Source organism: Capsicum annuum, chromosome 3, assembly GCF_002878395.1.
Source record: "Capsicum annuum cultivar UCD-10X-F1 chromosome 3, UCD10Xv1.1, whole genome shotgun sequence".
NCBI lineage: Eukaryota > Viridiplantae > Streptophyta > Magnoliopsida > Solanales > Solanaceae > Capsicum > Capsicum annuum.
Window position 1 is genome coordinate 28,518,928 of NC_061113.1, and position 16,864 is coordinate 28,535,791.

Below are 16,864 nucleotides of genomic sequence, written 5' to 3' on the forward strand. Positions count from 1 at the left end.
CGGCCCGTTTGACACCCTAGTTAAAATAGAGGTGAACTAAATCATGCAACCATCGGGACAGATGAGTACCAATAAAAACTAGAGCATTCACTTGATTCGTGACTCCTAAGTTGGTCCATATCGGTGCCACCTTGGGACAAAGCACGAATAAGTGCGCATTTGTTTCCTCGGCCATTAAATTACAAAGCCTACACATAGAAGAATCTACTACTTTGATATGGTAGAGCAAGCTAGAATTTGTCTTTCGTCCATGATTCAGAATCCACAAAAAGTGTTTTACTTTAAGAGGTACACAAAACTTCTAAATTCAAGTGAAAGAGGTAAGGTGACGGTTATGAGAGGGTAGATTAATTGGAAGAGTAGTGTCGTAGGCACTTTTTAGGGCTGCAATGCATGATTTCACAGAAAAGGCCCCAGTGGTAGTCAAACCCTAAGAAATACGATCGAAGGAGCTCGCAAACTTGGGGAAGTACACTCGTTGAATTTGGGAGATCATAGAGTCTGGTAATTGGATCGACAATTTAGAGAAATCTTATGTGCCTTCCCTTCTAACATTTGAGATTTGATAAGACACCTTCCGACTTTGCAAAGGCCCGTGAATTTAGTTACGAATAAGAAAATTTGGCTTAACCCATGCATCGTTAAAAAAACTTATGAATTGCCCACTGACAGGTTACCAGCGAAGCCCTACTTGGCTGTGCTTCCAACCAATCTGTAGAGCTTTTCAAGTAGTCGATGACATTGCAGCGGAGAGAGCACGACGACTATGGTGCGAATACTTACCTTTTAAAAGGTTAGCCCAAACTGTGTTTGAATGGAAAGCTCGCCAAGTTGTGCCCGCTAGAAGAGCTTTATTTTTTATCTGAAGGTCCTAAATACCCAATCCCACCATGTCCTTGGGTTTTGTAAGAGTAGACCATTTAAGGAGATGAATCTTCTTTTGGGTTGGGGTGGATCCCTAAAAGAAGTTGTGCTCACAATATTCCAAGCATTTGATAATATATCTCGGGAGCTTAAGAAGTTATATGAGATTATTAGGAAGGTTGTTAAAGGTGGATTTGATTAAGGTAGCTCTTACCGCAAGAGATAGAAAAATAGTTTTCTAGTTAGTCAGATGGCGCCTAAAGTTAACAATGAGATGATAATTAGCTCTAACTAGTTTGGTATTTGAGATTGGGAAGCCCGAGTATTTCCCAAAAGATGAGCCTTCCAAGATATTCAGGGAACCTGCAGTGAGATTCCTTTTGGTAGCCGGCGTATTTTCTAAGAAGAAGATTTTTGATTTAAAGTAGTTAATTCTTTATCTCGAAACTGCTCCAAAGTGAGACATTATGGTAGGGATTGAGGTCATAGTCATGTCATCTAACTCTCCACACAAAATAATGTCATCTGCAAAAAGAAGATGAGAGAAAAGGTGATCTACTGCCATGTCAATACGGCGAAAAAATCTTTCCATGCACATAATAAAGATATACGGCGACAAGGGGTCTCCCCTACGAATACCCATAGTAGAAGAAAAAGGAGATGTAGATTGCCGTTAAGCAGGACAGATATTACAGGGGTACAAATACACAACATTATAAGTTTGATCATATTTGGAGGGAAATTAAAGAACAGAAGGATGTCGTGTATAAAGGAGCATTTAAGCCGGTCGAAAGCCTTTTCTAAATCAACTTTTAACATCATATACTATATCCAACCTTTGTTTTTTTGAAGAAATGCAGTAATTCGTGAACCACTATTGCATTGTCAGAAGTCTTCCTTCCTGCCAAGAAGCCAGATTGAGTCGGACCAATCAGATCTTGCAAAAAAGGCTTGATTCGATTCACCAAGATCTTTGTAATTACCTTATAAATGGTATTGCAAGGGCTTATAGGCCGGAATTGAGTACTTGTTTCTTCAGTACTAGATTTAGGTACCAAGCAGATATAAGTTTGGTTCACGCATTCCGGGATGGTCTAGTGGTTAAAGATTGTGGAATAAAACTGTTGCAGAGAATTCCCCACAATCGACTAATACTTTTGAAAGAAGAACGGATGTAGCCCATCAGGTCCCGGAGCCTTAAAAGGTTTGAAAGAATTGATGGCTGCCACAATTTCAGTCGGGCTCACAGGAAGGTCTAGAGAGGCATGCGTCGAAGAAGGTAAGAGATGGGTAGGAGCACAAGGGGACTGTTTCGAAGAAATAATAAGGTCTGACGAGTAAAGTTCATGGAAAAAAACTATAATATGTTTTTCCAGATTTTGGTAACCCTCCACCCAGTTGCCTACCTCGTCACTAAGAGCTACAATTCGATTCCTACGCCTTAAATTGAGGACCGAGAAATGAAAAAAATTGGTATTTACATCACTCTCGTTAAGCCAAGACACTCTTGACTTAATTTTTCAGAATTCATGTTTAAGGAGAACCAGATCCTTGTAATCCTTAGTAAGCTCTATGTCTAGATTTTGCAAGGAAAAACTAGTAGGGTAGAAAGACGATCCCTGGATTCCTGCTAGCTTAGAGATGAGGCATCGTTTCTTGTAGAATATATTTCCAAAAACATTCTTGTTCTAGTTTAAGATATCATCTTTAAACCGAATAATGGAGGGAATGCGGATATTATCGGAAGCATCCTAAGAGTGGGAGACCATAAACGAGAATTAGGGATGGGACGTCCACATTGACTCTAATCGAAAAAGTTTGTTTTGGATCAGTCGTGGAGTTGATAGTTGAAGAAGTATAGGGCAGTGATTCGAGTGTACACGGGCAGGTGCTTGACATGGGTTTTCGGGAAAGCCTCTAACCAAGCAACGTTACTATTAAACTTGTTAAGGCGTTCTAGAATCAACCGATTGTTATGCCTCTGGTTTGTCCAAGTAAACTTGCTACCGCTAAAGCCTAAATCTATCATTCCACAGTAGTTGAGGCACTGAATGAACCTATCAGTCCTAGTAACTCCAATAGTTTATCCCCCAAATTTCTCAGTAGATGTAGTAACCTCGTTAAAATCTCCACCTAGTAACCAAGGACCAGAGTGACTCCACCAGCTATCACTATCATTTCAGCATTGTCAGGAAGATTAAATATACTGTTTTGTGGCTACTTTTTTTGTGTAAATAAAAGGTGAGCTAGTTTTATTATAAACTTTCTTTTTGTCGCAGTATATAAATGAAAATATCCGCCAAAAATATTTTAAAAATTACATAATATCTCAACTTATGTTTACTAAAATACATAAAATTCTTATCCTTTTTATTAATAGCCTAGTTTTTTTTTAAAAATACAATCGGATACATAGACAAACCCATAAATTTTTGAATACATAATTTTAATTATGTATCTCCCTTTGATCTAGTTAATATATTATGTATTTCGATCAAATACTTTCAGAAATGAATGTATCTCAGTAATCAAAATTATGTATCTCAACTTCAAAGTTATGTATTTGGATGCTACATATGTATTCGAGCAAAAATGAAGTAATTGATTGTTATATTTTTAAGTTCAAAATTATGTATTCAAATGCTAATTATGTATCTAAAAATTATAAAATAAGAAATTATTTGTAATTTATAAAGTGAAGGGAAGGAAGTAATTAGGGGTCAATTTGGTAGGATTTATTTATGTTTTTACAAAAATATTACCACTACATAATATGATCAACAGGACCCAAACGAAGATTTGGGCTATAATCCATTTCCATAAGTAGCCCAGCCCATCGTGACCTTAAAAACATTTTGTGTGTGAATCTTTTTGTTTCACTTGTCCCCTCTATAAACCCTAGCTCTGTTGTTGCCACTTTCCCTCTTTGTTTCTCTTCAATTTTCTTCTACTTGATCCAATATGAGGTAAGTTTTTCATGTTCTTGTTGTTTTCAGCATGACTTCTTCGTTATTGTATTTGCTTTACATATTATTCTTTACGAGGCAGGGGTACAGTGGTGGGATTACTCTGGGTATGTTGATTTTGGGGGTTTGTTGGTAGAAGATTATGTATATTAGACTAATTTGCTTCAAAGTAGTAGTGAATTTGCCTGGGTAAAGTTGGTTTTTCGACGAGGAAGTTGAAGAATTAAACTTTTTTCAGCTTTACGCCACTCTGTTGCTACACGTTAAAGTATTTGTTTTACATATTTTTCCTGAGTCGAGCGTCTATCCGAAATAGTCTCTCTACCTTTACGAGGTAGGGGGAAGGGTGCATACGTACTATCTTCCCCAGACTCCAGTTATGGTTTGTATTTGGTATGTTGTTGATACTGATTTTGAGTTTTTCTTGTCAGTAGATTATGTATGTTAAGACTAATTTGCTTCAAAGAAGTAGAGAATTTGCCTAGGTAACGTAAGTTTGTTAGACGAGGAAATTGAAGAATTAATAGCACCTATCTTTTGGACCAATTTTGTACAGTTTTATTCGGGTGTTTCGTACTATTGGCTTTAAAGACATTTTTATTAGTCTTGAAATGGAAGTTTGAGTTGAGTTAATAGATTGATATAGCTGACCATAACTAGCTTTTGCTAAGACGATGAAGTGGTTTTGCACCGTGAGTTCTCTGGTTCAAATCCCAGTAGGAACAAAACACTAGTTGATTTCTTATATCTATTCTAACATTGGTAGCAAGTACCGTGGAATTAGTTGAGGTACGTGCAAGTTCCCGGACACCACGGTTATTAAAAATAACTAGCTTATGCTAAGGTGTGCACATGTTTTGGGTGTTTCTTTTTCTTTTATGAGTTCTTTATGCTGTTTAAAAAATCTGTTCTGCTTAGTAAGCTCGCTGGTTTTGTAAATCATTGCCTTTGCAGATGGGGCGGTTAGATTTTTGACTATTCACCTTCTCCTTCAGCCTTTTATTACTACTGATGATCTTAATTCCTTTTGTTCATTCTCCACTTTATCAAAAGCTTAAAACCTCTGTTATCCCGTGCGCATCAGTAATATAACCCTTGTTTTGGATAGAATAAAAGCCTAACTAGGCTGTAGGATGTACAAATAGAAAAGTAAGAAAAAACTTGGTCAGCCTCTCATATTCATTGCTGATTTGTTTCTCTGTTCCTGCTGTTTTTTGCATCGTTCAAATATAAGCAAGTGGAGGTTCCTAATTGTTTTCTTTTTTTGCTCTTTTGCAGTCGGCCAATGGAAGAGGATACTGCCCCTGTAAGTCAGCTTACTTCACAAGTGTTTTGCCTAATACACAGCTCTCTTTATTTATTTTTCTCATTTTTTTCGTTGGTTTATGTCCTTGTTGTGAACTATATTGTGTTTTAGTGCCTGTGTACTGCTTAGTTCTTGCTTTACTTTTCCTTTCTATTCACCGTAGTGCCATGTATTTCATTAGATTTCTTTTGTTGCTAGATACATACTTGCTTTATAAATTACATCTGATAATATTCTAGCCATTCGTACGTCTTTTAATTTGTAAAAATATGTTTATACCTCCCTTTTCAAAGTAAGAACCAGAAATTGTTTGATCTACTGAACGTTTTCAGCACATAGCATTAACTTTGACAAGTTTTGGGGTCAGTTGAGGTTACCATATTCACAAATCAAAAGACAAAATCAATTAGGACTTCAAATATAGCTAGGATGACATTTTTGTAAAAATTAGAACTTCCAAGTATAAAAACTGTTGGTTGAATTAGAAGATTTCATTTTCTACTGTTGTGTTGCTCCCACCGGCCACCTCCATGCAAGTGTTGTGACAGTCTTTTCTTCTTTTTGGCTTTTAACTTATACATTACTTAAAAAAGCTAATCAAAACACCCCCTTATTCTTGGTATGTTTATTCATACATGTGATCGTATTGTTTGTTTTCCATATGGGTTGCTTCTTGTTTGCCTTCCAGACGTCGAAGTGCTTAGCTTCAAAATTTTAATTGGTAGATTTCCAGCTTAAGTACATACCGGAAGAGTATATGTCCTCCTATTTTTGTGTGGTCAAGGAATCGACCTCATTAATCCCCGGTGATATGATTTGCTTATCTGATTTTATGAAAGTTGTCTTATTTTTGCTAATGGAGGTTTTTTCTTGCAGGGGAAAAATGAGGAAGAGGAGTTCAATACTGGCCCACTTTCTGTCTTGATGATGAGTGTTAAGAATAACACACAGGTATCTAATAGAATTTTAGCACCTATGATGATGTCTTTGTGTCTGTCGTGCTTATTTAGTAATGCTAATTATTTTTTTTTAAAAAGACTAAATCTGTTCCGAAACCTTGTCTATGTCGGCCATTTGCTTTCTAAAGTCATGCCAGTTTACTTTCTCATTTATCTTAGATTTCAATCTTGTGGAATTAGATTCAAGCTTTAGTTTTGCACGTGGAAAGGCATCAGTGTTGTGCATGTTATCTTACAGCTGTTTTTTGTGGCTTCTAGGTGCTCATCAACTGTAGGAACAACAGGAAACTTCTTGGTCGTGTGAGGGCTTTTGATCGTCACTGCAACATGGTGCTTGAAAATGTTAGAGAAATGTGGACCGAGGTTCGTTTTTTCTTGTTGATCATAACTGATTTTTTTTGGGAAAATATGTATTGCATCTTGACTTTGTAACTTCAGTTACCAAAGTTTGTGTTCACTGTTTAGGTTCCCAAGACAATGTGTCTTGGATTTGAAACTTGCACCAAAAGGCTCCACTTACCAAAGTTTTTTATGTTTATTCTTCAGGTGCCCAAGACTGGAAAAGGAAAAAAGAAAGCTCTTCCTGTTAACAAAGATAGGTTTATTAGCAAGATGTTCCTTCGGGGAGATTCTGTCATCATTGTCCTCCGAAATCCCAAGTAGAGGTATTACTGTATCTTTGGCATTGCTTGGTGTTTTGATGTTGGTTGGAGAAATTTTAATTAAATTTGGAGCTAGTTCATTTCATTGGTCCATTTCTGAAGTGCAATCACCTTCTGATCTTTTATTGTGCAATCAAATGTTTGGTACAAAACAATGTAAATGCCCAGTTAATTTTGTTGAATTCATTAATGTGAATTCATCAAAATTTTATAAATAAATTTGGAACTTCAAAAATGATTCAACTTTTAGCACTTTATAATTGTCTTTTCTGGAAATGAATTGGTGAACAAGCTGTCGTTGAGTGAGAATTAGTTGCAGGAAAAAGTAATCACTTTCAAAAAAAAAAAAAAGAATTAATTGGGAAATGATAACTAGAGAAGTATTATGTTCTTCTTTTGCCAGGCTAGGGATATTGAGACAGAAAAAGAGGTACTGGTATTTGATGAACTATGAAGATTGATAATAAATGAAATATAGTGGTCCGATAAACATATGGAGAATAATTTGTTTGTAATGTTGTATACAACAACAACAAACCCAGTATATTCCCACATAGTGGTGTCTGAGGAGGGTAAAATGTACGCAGTCCATGCCACTACCCCCGAAGTAGCTGTAATGTTGTATACAAACGATAGGAAACTCAATGGTTGGGACTAGGGACTAGGAAACAACTATAGGATTAAAATCTGCATGTTCTATTCTCCAGGTTAAGCAATGAAATATCGGGACAGGAAAAGTGGTACATGATATTTGATTTACTAAAAGAGCTCACCTTGTGCTCAGAATGCTGCCCTCATAGGGCAGGGCAAGGGATTAAGGAAGCATGTACATGTACTGTTTTCCATACATTTTTGTGGAGGCAAACACTTGGTGATTTCTTCCCATGTGTTCCATCCTTGGTGGATAGAGTTAGAGGGTGTTTGGATTTGGGGCTTTTTTTAAAGTTTTTTTGGCTTTTAAACACTTTTAGTTTTAGTAGTGTTTGGCAAAGGTAAAAAGTGCTTTTAAGCACTCACTTTTAAGCCCAAAAAGTACAAAATAAGCCAAAAGCCAAAAGTAGAGTCTCCCCTACTTATGGCTTTTAGCTTTTACTTTGAAAGCTACTTTGTAAAAGCTCTTCCAAACACCCTCTTACCTAGTACCAGTTGCTAGTCGAGGTGCTCTTAAGCTGGTCCGGACACCATGGTTATCAAAACAAACAAAAAAAAAAATGTTCCGTTTCCTGGTTTCCTTTTTGGTGTGTTTTTCTACTAGAAATGCAACTTTTGGGTGGTTATGAACATTGTTAATTTATTTCCTTGGCCCCAAGTTTGGGCACATTGGTGTTCCCACAGTGTTTTCTTTTCTGTATGATATTTGACCATTTCTTCGTAATTCCTAATACATTCGTGTAATGTAGGTGCATTCGACTTGGTGTGGTTTGGAGCAAAACTTGTGAGCAGCTAGGAGTTGGATCAGTACTGTATAATCTTTCGCATTCAGGAAATATCGGGAATTTGCCTACGCAGAACGCCACCTTTAATTGCTGTAGGGTGCTGTAAGACTTAATATAGGATTTTGCTGTTCTGCTACACAATTCTCTGATTATCTTCTTCACAAACTTCTTGTAAACATTGGAGGTTTAAGTGCTTTTCGTGTATGTTGAATGCTATGATCGGCTGGTATGTACTTAATATTCCAGATGCATTGCCATTGTGAACCGTTGAATGAGCTTGTCTACTTAATTTTGGTCTAGTTTTGGCTGGACAAATGAAAGAGTGGATTTTGAAATGGAGGAACGTGTAACCAAATGAACTGAATATGATAAATGAAGTGTAGAATTTACCCTTGCCCGTTGTTCCGGTGGTTGCATCACTAATTCAATCTCGTAATCTTTCCACAAACAGCTGCCTCCTTGTTTTTTTAGTTGGTATAAATAAATTAGACTAATTTTATACGGTTGTACACATACATATAAGAGGGGAAGATTCACGAAGTGCTGAAAAAGAGGAAATGTTTGGATCAGGCTGTGAGAATTTTCGGATTGTAGAAGTATTTGGATCAGGCTGTGTGTTCATTTCGATGGCAGAAGCGATCCACTCCATTTCGGGTTTTGGGGAAGAAGATAAATGATTTAAATTTATATGTATATATATTTCTCTCAATAAAAATTCTGAGATTCGCTTTTTTCTTTAGGAATTACTCATATTCAAAGCAACCCAACCCATAAAACTAGTTAGGAGGCTCGCCTTTTGAATCGAACAAGTAGTAATTGAAAGCAACTTGACAAGGAGAGGGCTTCATAATAACTCTCATTCTATAGGAACGCATAAAGGTATTCGTATGCTGGTCCTTTTTAAGCATTGGGTGCGTGGCTCATTAATTAATCATTGTATATACTTAAAATGTTGGATAATTTCGTATTAACAATCCATCAGGTACGTACGTTATTTCCTTTATTGGTGTGACAATCAGAAGTACCTAGATTAAAAAGAAAAAAATAGGAACCTGTTTATTCTTATGATAATAATGGAGGTTGGTGGTCTACATCAACTGTTCAAAAAAGGATAATATAGAATTACAAAATTGACAGGAAAATGTAACATGAACCAACTATTCAAAGAACTAGACGATGGGGGGTTCAGTCTTCTGCTGCCTGCACTTCTGCTGAAACTAAATGAGCACAAAGAGTAGTCATCTTTCGCCGCCGTGCATTTGGTCCCTGACTGAGTTAAAAACACCATAACAATATCCAAACATACATGTACTCGTCTTCTATTAAGCTGTGCTAACCTTTGAACTATCTTCTTTTTGGTCACCAAAAATACGTTGCCTAAAGTCTTGAACCATCATAGGCAGACCTTTTCTGAGAGCCACTTTTGGTTCCCAACCAAGTAACTCTTTAGCCCTGGAGATGTCAGGCTTTCTCTTGTGTGGGTCATCCTCTGTGTTTGGTCTGTGTTCAATCTGAGCATTTGGGTCAATGGTTTCCTGGACCACCTGCACCATTAAATGACACATGTCACCAAAATGGTAAAAATTTCACGGGCCACCTTATTTAGGTATTGCCAAATCTATATCCAGTTTTTAAAATTTTGCATGTCTAATCACTTCAAAACAATTTAAGATAAGATGTGTCAGGAAGTTAGGCTTGAGAAATGTCTAACTGAAATTAAGGCAAAAATGGTTAAACTTCATCCATATGAAACTTCAGACGCCACATGTCGGAAGTTGTTCTAAAGTGGACAAACTTGCAAATTTTTACGACCAAACTATGATACATTGACAACAGGAAATCTGACTTTTTAGATTCGACTAAGCTGTAAAATGTCAGTGCAAACGAAACACAGTACCAATATGGAAGTTCAACAGTGTGTCGTTACATACCTTAGCAAGTTCAAGCATTGTGAATTCGCCAGGGTTTCCGAGGTTGAAGGGCCCGACGTGTTCTCCTTCCATCAAGCGCATTAGGCCCTCAACCTTCACAATTAAACAAAGTAAAACAAGTTTAGTTTCTTTATTATGAAATCTCAAGGTCACAGACCTTGGGTCTGTAGATTTTCTATATAATTGGTCTCAGAAACAGCCATTTGTTATTATACACTGTCAACCTCTTTTAATACACAGCAAGACCAACACCGTTTGACAGTGACAAATAAAGAATCTCTAATGTTTCTACAGTAGCAGAGTTGGAAATTTTAACAAGAGGGCTAGAAAAAAAAATACAACACCACCACTTCCAGGATTTGAACCTACGCTTGAAACAATTATTTAACCACCTTAGCGCTACACTAGAAATTCCGGCTATGCTAACAAGGTATAACAACATTTTTTCAGAAACTGGACGTGGTGTGACAACTTATATTTGCACAAAAATTACTTTTAACCCTATATTTCTTGGTTTTAATAGGATTCCTTACAATCGTTATTTCTATCTACTATTATTTACATATAATCAAGTTACTAATGACCGAATGAAACCAAGAAATATCCTCTCATTCCATTGAATTGAATATTGTGTGCGCGATAGCATCTACTATACCAGGAATATCGGTGAACTCAATTATTGCAATTGTTCAAGATAGCACTTTTTTAAACTTCTAGGGTCTATTTCTTCGTTCAAGATCTCTCTTACTAACCAGAATCAAAGGCTAAGTAGATTTGTTTCACCCAAAATGCGAATGGACTAGGGTTATGAACTTATAATATGATAATCCAGTCTATTCCATGATTATTAAGTTCCATAACGAACCATGATTAGGTACATTTTCATGATGAGAAGGGGCCATTCGAGCCTATCTAAATAAATAAGGGAGAAATGTACGAAAAATACCTGTACTTAGGCGAAATTTTCAGTTACGCATCCTGAACTTTGTGGGGGTCCTATTAGTCTATGAGTCCCTAGACTATTTTTTACCGTATTTAACTGTCATATATTTTCCCCTTATCACACATTTTTTCTTACGCGCTCAATGCGCGTGGAATACACACAGTGGTCCAAATGGTCAAATATATGCCAGTTAAATACGGTAAAAAATAGTCTAGGGGGTCATAGGATCCTCGCAAAGTTCAGGATGCGTAACTGCAAATTTCGCCAAAGTATAGATATTTTTCGCACCTTTTTCCCAATAAATAACCACAGGTATAACCTGCAGGTTGCTTAACAAGAAGTAAGACAAGAAAAAGGGTCCCAAAGTTAATACATGGAAATAAAAATGCTGGTCCCAGAGCTCTGGCTTATACTTCAACATGGCATGTGCTTCCACATACTATTTTAATCTTGCAACAGACTAGGGACCCCTTAGGTCCACGTTATTAATTTTTCTTCTAATCATAATGTACAATGTAACCTAGATGACCGGTCAAATTATTTAAAAGAATCATACCTTTGAAAGCCACTTAGAAAGAAGGCATTAAAAAAAATGAAAAAGTAACGTATTAAACTAAGCTAAAGAAGAAGGAAGAATAGAGAGAAAAGTACCAGATCTGAAACAAATTGGAAACTTCTTGTTTGTTTCCCATCACCATAAACAGTCAATGGCTCCTTCCTTAAAGCCTGTATACAAATTTTATATAAGATTTTTGTTCTTTTTTCAATGCATAGTTTAAGAATCCATTAACGTTGTTATACGTTAGAATTAAATAATTGGGCAAGTGGAAATGTTCACCTGAGCGACAAAGTTGCTTACAACGCGACCATCATCAATGCACATACGGGGTCCATAGGTGTTAAAGATCCTGGCAATTCTCACCTGCAACCATATAGATACGTCAACAAAATTTTACCAGCATTCGTTGTATATGTGATATAAAAAGTATAATCAGATCACTTATCAAGTAATTACGGGCATTTATCCATGATAAACAGTAATTATCAGTCTGATAAAAATGGAAACTAACTAAAATGGAAACTAACTAACTTGCTACGGTCACGGTCAGTGGCGGAGCCAGGATTTTCACCAAGGGGTTTCATAAGTGAATATACGAACTAATCGAAGAGGGTTCAACATATTATATACATATATATAATAATTTTAACCATGTATGTATAGCATAATTTTCCGCCAAAGAGGATTCAAATGAACCCCTACCCGAAGAGTAGCTCCGCCCCAGGCTACGGTAGATTTAACTTCAGGGATATACAATATTAATTAATGTTGATAAATATAACTTTACTTTTATTGGTGACCAAGTACGTGTGCATTAGAGGAATAAAACAGATGTCAAGAAATTACCTAATATTTTGTTTCTACCAGATTTAATTAAACCTAAAACCTCGTACTTCTCAACCCGCTTCATTAACCATTAGCAAAACATCCTTGAATGCCAATGTTGTGTTTCTTAACAATGTAATACTACTAGAAAAGTTACTCTGATATATGAAGTCTAAATGATCAAGTGTACACATCAATTATAGAAGATAACATAACTAATTTAATGTGGACTGGGTGTAAAAAAGGGAGAAGAAAAGTAGAAACCTCGACGCCAGCACCTCTGTGGTAGTCCATGGTCAATGTTTCAGCCGTTCTCTTTCCCTCATCGTAGCAACTTCGGACACCTGTTTTTCTTTATTGGTCAGTAAACCCCACACTTACAACAACTGTTCCACTTTTACTTTATAATAATAATACACAAAAAACAAAACAGACCATCCTGCTTAGTCTGCGGGGTATTCAAGGTACAATTCAGCTGCAGTAGAGAATACAAATTCAGCCAAGTAGAGAATACAAATTCAGCAATCTTTTAATTTCCCTTTTTTAATAGTAATTGTGATTCTACTGAAACTAGGATAGATGGAAAGAAATTAAAATTATTCATTGTTATATCTTTTATTGGAATGTAAAACCTCACGATTTTCAACTCACGTTAATGACCATTAGGCCGCATCCTTAATTACGAATTCACTAATCTTTCAACAATTACTTGTTCACCAAGACTAGAACACATAAAAAAATCACCTAATATTTTATTTTTTACTAAAATTTTAATCTGAGATTCATTCTTCTCAACTAACTCCGTGGATCACTAGTTCACAAGTTATGATTACAAATTGAGTTTATTAAAGACAAGAAATTTATTACATAAGCTAATTTAATTTTTCTAGGACAAAACCTTCAATAATAATACTCATAATAATAAAATAAGGAGAACCGTCTAGAGAAAAAGGCGCGCCAAATTGAATTAAATGAAAGTGAAACAGATATGTGAATGAAACGGCCGGACCCGCAAATCACGGTTTCATCGTTGACATAAATTAAATTTTCCTGACCGGATCTAAGGAAAAAACATTAATAATTGTCATATTTGTTTAACACGTGGCTCCACTTTTCTAAGCTACAGCTTTTAAACATATAAATTTATTTTAAAAAAAAAAGCTAGAAATTTTATATCTGAATTCATGAAGGATTATTATTGTACAGAAAATCAAATCGAATATAAAAGAAATAAAGAAAAAAATCTTACCGATGGGATTAACGTTGCCCCAGTATGTCTCCTTCTGTGGATGTTCAAGTGGATCACCGTACACCTCGCTGGTGCTCGTTAGCAGAAAACGTGCACCGACTCGTTTAGCCAATCCCAGCATGTTCAATGTCCCCACCACATTAGTCTTGTAAAATAATTTCGTCAAGGAATAGAATATCCGCAAATGGAAGTATCAAAATTGAATTGATAATAACAAATACTAATGACGAAAAAGTAAAAAGGATATAATAGTCTTGACGGGATTATGCTTATAATGAACAGGAGAAGCAGGACAAGCAAGATGATAGATCTGGTCAACCTCAAGCAAAAGTGGCTCAACGACGTCGTGTCGAATAAGCTCAAATCTAGAGTTACCAAAATGGTGCATAACATTCTCTTTTCTACCCGTAAAAAAATTATCAACGACGATCACACTATCACCTCTTGCAATCAACCGGTCCACAAGGTGGCTACCTACAAAACCGGCACCACCAGTAACCACAATCCTCAATCCTTTACGTTTCAATCCCAACGGGATCTTCCCTCCCGAATTAAACGATCCTAAACCGACCCGATTCTGGTAAACCATTCGGTGTGCCACCGAAGATTGTGTCGATTCCGTGGGCAGATTCGAGTCGTAGATGGCATTGTTGGTGTATCTTAACTCACCCGAACGGGACGATGGTGAAAAAGCGAAAATAATAGAGGCAATAGCAATGCCTGCTAATAGAAAAACAATCCTCTGTTCACGTAGCAAGTAACGTATGGGCCGAATTACACTAAGCCATGGCTTATGTGGTTTCGGATGGTAACTATCGGGGATCGGCTGTGATTCCGGTCCTCGGTAGATCAATTCAGACGCCATAATAAGTTTCTCTCTTTCTTCTCTCAAATATTTTTGTATATTAAATTTGTAAATTATGAGCAAAAGAGAGAAAAAAGATGAGCCTCAAGGAAGGATAGTTCTCTTTTTTTTTTTTTAGGTGTGAATTTGTTGGATATAAATATAAGGGGCAGGAGAAGAGGATTTTTCGCCGGGAATTGTTAGCACACGTTATGTGCTGGCGCGTGGAGCTAATTGTTGAAGTTAAACTCTTGACTTTTCTTAATGTAAGTTAAAATTAGGTTAGTGTTGCTTGCTTTATTGTTAAAGTGGTACATGAGCAATTTTTTTTTTTTTTCAGTTTTGAATAGATCCACCAAAGATGGCCCCTTTTTATTAATTTTTTTTCATTCAAAGATAGCTTTACTTTCCTTAGATTTTGAGATGCATTTTGGGTAATTTGATAGTTTTTTTTTTAATTATTATTTTTTGGTGTTCGAAATTCGAATTGAAGTTCGACTAACTCGAATTTATATCGGATAGGACTTCATTCGGGGATAGCGCTCCCTATTAAGAATTTTTTCATATTAATAACTCAAAACAGAGACCTCTGATTAAGGAAGGAGCAACCCATCCACTGCACCACATGCACCACATTTTTTGATGGTGCCTAATTTGATAGCTGGTAAAAAGGTAATCCATTTTTTGATGGTGCCTGATTTGATAGCTGGTAAAAATGTAATCAATTAATTGTTTCATTAAGATTTGATATGTTGTTAGTTAGAAAGTGTGGTATTCATGTATAAATTAATTAAATAATATTTAGTTTATAATTATAAATTTACATAATTAATATATATATATACACATAAATTTAGGATGGAATTAGAATATTATTTTATGTGTGGTAAAATTGAAATAACTAATACTTTTATGCCGGTTAAATTGAAGTTGAGTGGATTAAGATAAATGGAGTTAATAAGTAGGGTTTATTGATTTGGAAGTTCCACACAGTGATGTTATGATTCGAACACAGTAAGCAAACTATAAGTAAAAGAAAACAAGAACAACATATAAATTTATGTGAAAATTTTTGCGGGAAAAATTACGAGTAGAGGCAGAGGAGGTTTCACTATAATGGAGAGAGTACAGTATGGACAAGATTGAATTTTCTGAATAACGAAAATAACCCATTAAATTACACTTATATAGTACGTAGATACAAATAGGTTCTAAGCCCAAAAACATAAAGGTCCATACCCCGGTGGCCAATACCTACGCTACCATCACTGACCCATTGAAAATCACAAACAAGAATAACACCGCAAAACTTCTAGGAACAAACCAATAAAATTCGGGTCACAACTCTAACAAGTGAAATGGGTTAAGAAGTTGGGTTTAACTTAACCTGATCAATTCTCACTAAGTTTTATTTTCTTTATTTATTCTTTTATAACTTTTAGTATCTAATAAAATAATATTATTTTTTTATTATGGTTATGTATATCGTATCAAATTTTAAAACCTATATTTTTTAAAATATTGACAAGATTTCGGGAATCAATGTGAGCTACAGTATATTTTATGATGAGTTGCAATGAATTAAAGTATTATTGACTAAACTAGTGACTAGCTCAAACTTAAACAAATTAAGCAGATTACATTTTCATGTACTAATTTACTAATCTCTAATCTCAACAATCTAATAAAATGACTTCTCTTTATAAATTTGTATTTTTAATTCCTTGAAACTCTTATTTTTAATTTGAATCTACAATTTTAAAATTAAAATAAAGAATGCTTATCTTCTAAACAACCTTTCTCTGTCCTTCATAGATTTGTTCACTTAACAGTAATATATTTTATTTTTCCAAAAGAATCCTGGATAAATCAACATTCCAACAGTCTGTTCATCACCACACTAATTCTAAACGGTATAATTTATTGGATAATACTAATATCTTCACGATAAAAAGGTACTTGATATGAATCCAGTTGGGTTCGGATCGAACATGAAGTTTACTTGATTTTGATTTTAAAAAAATAAAATTATTTTCTCTATGAATTGTATGTTTTTTGATAAGATGATGAACATTTTGATCCTAATATAGGCTAATGACTAATTAAGCGTAAAAATCGAACAAGAGGGGAATTCAAATTTCAACAGTTTCATATATTGTGGGCTATTTCCCCCCTCTTTGTTGAGTTTTTAATAAAACAAATTTATTGTGACGATAGAGAATCTTAGATACTCGATAAAAGTTTAGCACACAATATCAATTTAAAAAGTTGTTCATCTTATCTAATTTTTTTAATTTTTTTTTTAAGGTGAAAGATGAAA

At 35.4% G+C, this 16,864-nt stretch overlaps 2 protein-coding genes across 3 annotated transcripts in view; one reads left to right on the top strand and one right to left on the bottom strand.

Moving 5' to 3' along the window:
• LOC107864033 (small nuclear ribonucleoprotein Sm D2) overlaps positions 1–8,465 on the top strand; it is a 17,452-nt gene extending 8,987 nt beyond the window's left edge. The window contains exons 1-6 of one of the 2 annotated variants that reach the window (XM_016710285.2): positions 3,688–3,830; positions 5,109–5,136; positions 6,013–6,087; positions 6,354–6,458; positions 6,642–6,760; positions 8,158–8,465. In XM_016710285.2, the coding sequence (XP_016565771.1) occupies positions 3,826–3,830; positions 5,109–5,136; positions 6,013–6,087; positions 6,354–6,458; positions 6,642–6,758 (330 nt within the window). In that variant the 5' untranslated portion in view covers positions 3,688–3,825 and the 3' untranslated portion in view covers positions 6,759–6,760; positions 8,158–8,465. Of the gene's footprint in view, positions 1–3,687; positions 3,831–5,108; positions 5,137–6,012; positions 6,088–6,353; positions 6,459–6,641; positions 6,761–8,157 lie in introns of those variants that run through there. The other variant, XM_016710286.2, reaches the window with a different exon arrangement.
• Positions 8,466–9,223: 758 nt separating this feature from the next.
• LOC107864032 (UDP-glucuronic acid decarboxylase 2) lies at positions 9,224–15,003 on the bottom strand. Its single transcript, XM_016710284.2, has 7 exons — positions 13,948–15,003; positions 13,701–13,848; positions 12,716–12,795; positions 11,906–11,989; positions 11,719–11,793; positions 10,125–10,217; positions 9,224–9,737 (listed from the first exon to the last, which is right to left on the bottom strand). The coding sequence occupies exons 1-7, from the start codon at positions 14,563–14,565 to the stop codon at positions 9,516–9,518; spliced, it is 1,320 nt and encodes a 439-aa protein (XP_016565770.2). The 5' UTR covers positions 14,566–15,003; the 3' UTR covers positions 9,224–9,515.
• Positions 15,004–16,864: the final 1,861 nt, after the last annotated feature.

What these genes read in the sequence shown, in the direction of transcription:
- LOC107864032 (XM_016710284.2), bottom strand. Translation starts at nt 14,565, where the DNA reads ATGGCGTCTGAATTGATCTACCGAGGACCGGAATCACAGCCGATCCCC. An exon ending in ATAATCCCGTCAAGACTATT is followed by an intron (nt 13,849 to 13,947) that starts ATATCCTTTTTA and finishes AAATTATTTTAC; the next exon opens with AAGACTAATGTGGTGGGGAC. An exon ending in TAAGCAACTTTGTCGCTCAG is followed by an intron (nt 11,794 to 11,905) that starts GTGAACATTTCC and finishes ATTTGTATACAG; the next exon opens with GCTTTAAGGAAGGAGCCATT.